We start from the raw sequence: 4,084 nt of genomic DNA, 5'->3' as shown, positions 1-4,084 counted from the left end.
ATTATTTTAATCATTTTAACAAGGTTTCATATAATTTCATGTCCAATTAACTTGAAGAAAATCCAAGAAATGTAAATCTGTTGGTGTTGAGTCAAATCAAAACCCTTTGAGTATTCATTTGTAGCATGAAGATAAGCACTGCTACTCTCCACTGTGCTAACCAACAAAGGTTCAGTATTCACATAATCATTTCATGTGGCAAATAACAAAGCCAATCAGACAGGCCAGTCACACTAAACTTTGCCTTAAGGTAGTACTGCTATAATATTATCACTGCATTATATTCACATAGTTACATATATGGAAAGAAGCCATGTTTATTGTGGGTACACATTACTCTCTTTCACTTTAGTAAAAGTTTCAATGCTGGGGCTCGATGTTTTGGATAAAAACCTACCACTGACTGGGACGCTCTGCTGTGTGGATGTGTGTGATGTGGAGCTGATGAAAGCCTGCTGTCCAATGCTAGTAAAAATGTACTTTCAGACATTTCAGGCTTCTCTGAGAATAATTTGTCTTTGCTTGACTTGATTTATTTTTGAACCACAATCTTAAGTCTTTATTTCACATTATGCCAATTAGTATCAACAGTGAGTAAAATCCAGACACATAAAAAATAAAAACTGATGTATGAATCAAATGGCCTCATATTTATTATGAAGAAAAAATCCCCAAAACTTTAATCATCATTGTAGATGCCATCAAAATGAGTTTACATAAGAGGATTTGGGTTTAACATCTATGTGGACAGATGAGTTTCACATTGCCACTTGGTTCATGTGTGAATCTATGCATTACAGTACTTTCCAACGTGTCCATGCAGTATGTAATATAACAGTTCTTGTAACTCTGACCAATTGCAGTAATATGCTAATACAGTTTATCTGACAAAATAAATACAGGGGATTCATAATTTAATAAAAAATATTTGATGCAATTCACAGAGAACTCATATCACTTATGTTTTGTTGTCAGGAAGATTCACTTAGGGTCTATGACGTCTAACCCTTATCAAAAGAGTGATAATATAAACTGTCTAAGATAAAATTTTACGTTGATAAATGCAAAAAATAAAAATCCCATACTATTGCTTTCTCTGTTTTGTGTGCAAATGTCAGACAACTGTGACACTTAGTTTAAAATCCAACATAATCTGAGAATAGTCGACGCAGGGTAAGGCAGAAAATATGTCCAAAAGAAAAAGTAACATCAGACCTCAAAGCAGGAGCCAGAACGACACAAGTGGTTGAAAACTCGAGCTGTTCCTGATGTTTCGTCTTTCCTGAGCAACAATCAATTCTTCTGAGAGAATATGAGAAAGGAGTCCTCTGTTTCTGACCAAGCCCCAAGGTCAAAGCTATTTGTGCGTTTTAGTGTCTGTTTGTGGAGTATGGATAGCTCCATGGTCATTCTCCTGAGTCCTCTGACAGGCCATATTTGTGTTCCAGCACATCAATCGTATGTGAAAGGGCACTGAAAAAGAGAATTACAGTCATTTCTCATTGAAAGCATAAACTCTTATCCAGATTAAGGGTGGGAGGGGTCGAAGCAGGTGAAGTTGTGTCAGAGAGAGTTCAAACACAACACAGTAACGTGACACAATGTGGTATTTCATCACTGGCGAACCTCATGGTGACAATGTGGAGAGGGGCATCACAAATCCACGTTTGTGTAGTAAACTGCAGCCGTGTTTTAGTCCACTAATTAATGCCTAACACCCCTGATCACGTTCTGTGGTCACTGTTTAAATACATTCTGTCTGCACAGGTTTGCCCACATTTTGTTTACTAGCTTCCAGGAGGAGATTCACAATGACAGCAGGTGCTGCAGCTGGCACAGCCTCCCAGCGGTGGACAATGTTGTCATGACACTGTTGCCTCAGTACAAAGCACAGCAGTAAACCAAAAACACTGGCAGGTGCACAATGCACGTGGAGCTTTCTAGGAAATAAGCCTGTTCTCCATTTGGTCCATCCACTTACTCCATGAGTTGTGAACAGTCTGCTCCATCACGAGATTACACCCAGAGGTCTATCACTCAATTATCATTTCAATTATTCTGTCGGTATCACCAGGTGGTTTGAAGTTATTCTTAGATAAGCTACTACAGGAGTCGATGGCTAACTGGGTCCCAGTTACAACATGAACTCACCAGCCTGGTCTAATGATGCTGTATTTGCCAAGCGCTGACAAGTCGACTACTGTTGATCCGGCACGGCTCTGGTCTCTTATTGGCCCACCATCCACCACCACTGCTAGGCTGGGCCACAGGTCTTGAAACTCCTTCAGAAGACAAAAGAGAAAGAAGCAATTAAAAAAACAAAAAAAACAGAGAAACATCCTTCAAACATCATTTAAGATGCTGGGAAAGATTTCTTCACTTACGTCTACTTCCACAGTGCTGGTATGTGAACTGATGTTGGCGCTAGTTAGAGCCAGTGGCTCCCCACACATCTGGCAAAGGCGCCGCAGAAAGTTGTGGTCTGGGATACGGACACCTACGAGCTGAGGGATGCAGCAGATGAGTGACGTTTACTAACAATTCACTTGGAATCATTTGGCATTTCATTTTTCAGTGACTTCTCTCTCTAAGAGCGGACTTACTGAGGTGAAGGGGTTGAGATCTGCGTTTAGTGTTTCAGACCTTTCAAACACCAGCGTGACAGGACCAGGCAGCAGGTCACTCAGCATCTCCTCTTTCACCTTCACCTTGCAGTACCTGGTGACACATGAGCCATTTTCGATTTGAGCTGCATGCATTTTCACTATTTCCTGCCATTTATCTGCCCATCATCCATCAGTCTCCAGGCAGATTAATTCATCATGCATATATGGTGTTTCTGGGAGAGCAGGTGCACTTCTTGCTTGAATTGGTGTGGATGTGTTATCTCTGTGTATGACTGATGTTTAATGCAAAATAGCAAGCCAAGAAAGCAGCCATCACACCTCTGTTGGACTGACAGTCATCACTGTTTAAAACTGCGCAGGCTGATCAAACTGCATCTCCATTGGAAATAAATACCGCTGTTCACCATCCACTAAGTACTGGTGGCAGAACAGCAGAAACTTACTTGTAGATATTCTGAATTTCTCCAACACAGATCGCTAGGGGTTTGTGACCATTTCGACCTTTGATGTCATAGATTTTCTTAATGGCTGTAGAGTTCTGGGCCAGACAGGCCAAACCGTATATGGTGTCTGTGGGCAAGGCAACGACATTGCCCTCCTTCAGGGCCTTCACCGTGCAATGCAGGATTTCAGCACCATCTGCAGTTCAAAGAGAGGGAGGGTCAATGGGGGGATCAGCAACACAGCATGCACCCATGATGATGGAAACATTAAAGGGATGAAAGTAAAGGCTTTTAATTAAGCTTTGTGGACTGATGCTCCCATAGTTACAGGGAGGGTTCAAATTCTCAAAAACAATCTGGGGCAGCAGGTCCATGTCATTCAGAACAGGAAAATCGGGAATATGATGCAACACATTGCAACGTTTACAGCCAAACAGCCCGTGTCCATCTCTCTACAGCAGCTGGAACTCCTCATCAACACATTTGACTTTCACCTGTTTGGAAAACAAACAGTCCACGGACACCCACGTGCACTTGTTGAGCTCACCTGTGTGGCCCTCCTGATGGATGGTCGGCCCGTTGGAGGTCGGCGGCAGTAAACGCAGCACTTTGGTCTTCAGCTCCTTGCACATGTCTGCTCTGACTCGACGAACCGCGGCTGAACCGTGAGCTGCTCTCGGTCTCAGTAAATCAACGGCGACAGTACAAACTTTAAGTGACTTCATAAAATCAGAGCTACAACCGTTGAGGAGTTGGTTTACGAGCCGAAGAGCGTGTTGTCGCCGAATGGCATCACACAAGTCTTCCGGGTTACGCCTCCAAACAATGACGACTCGTTTCTTAAAGGGCCAGGACAATGGAGCTATTATAAGAACATGTAAGTTCATCAATGGCCAGGACGGGATATTTTTTGCTATTAGGCCTAACTCCCGAGCTGTAAAACCATTTGTAGTCCTACCTTAGATATGAAACTTCGGTAGGCTACAGACAAACCAATTAGGCAACATCTTTTCA

At 42.4% G+C, this 4,084-nt stretch overlaps 1 protein-coding gene across 1 annotated transcript; it reads right to left on the bottom strand.

The window, feature by feature from the left end:
* Positions 1-736: 736 nt before the first annotated feature.
* Positions 737-3,871, bottom strand: yrdc (yrdC N(6)-threonylcarbamoyltransferase domain containing). Its single transcript, XM_083989026.1, has 6 exons — positions 3,618-3,871; positions 3,071-3,266; positions 2,604-2,718; positions 2,385-2,504; positions 2,152-2,282; positions 737-1,473 (listed from the first exon to the last, which is right to left on the bottom strand). The coding sequence occupies exons 1-6, from the start codon at positions 3,793-3,795 to the stop codon at positions 1,407-1,409; spliced, it is 807 nt and encodes a 268-aa protein (XP_083845152.1). The 5' UTR covers positions 3,796-3,871; the 3' UTR covers positions 737-1,406.
* Positions 3,872-4,084: the final 213 nt, after the last annotated feature.

The sequence above is a fragment of the Trachurus trachurus genome, assembly GCF_905171665.1.
Source record: "Trachurus trachurus genome assembly, chromosome: 16".
In the NCBI taxonomy this organism is placed as follows: Eukaryota; Metazoa; Chordata; class Actinopteri; order Carangiformes; family Carangidae; genus Trachurus; species Trachurus trachurus.
Note: the sequence above shows the minus strand (reverse complement) of the source record. Positions and strands in the feature narration are given on the sequence as shown.

Bases quoted from the DNA above. Each gene is read 5' to 3' on its own strand.
- yrdc (XM_083989026.1), bottom strand. From the start codon at position 3,795: ATGAAGTCACTTAAAGTTTGTACTGTCGCCGTTGATTTACTGAGACCG. The intron at 3,267-3,617 runs GTGAGCTCAACA...TTTGAACTGCAG, and splicing joins CCATCAGGAGGGCCACACAG to ATGGTGCTGAAATCCTGCAT. The intron at 2,505-2,603 runs GTAAGTCCGCTC...TGCATCCCTCAG, and splicing joins ATCTCAACCCCTTCACCTCA to CTCGTAGGTGTCCGTATCCC.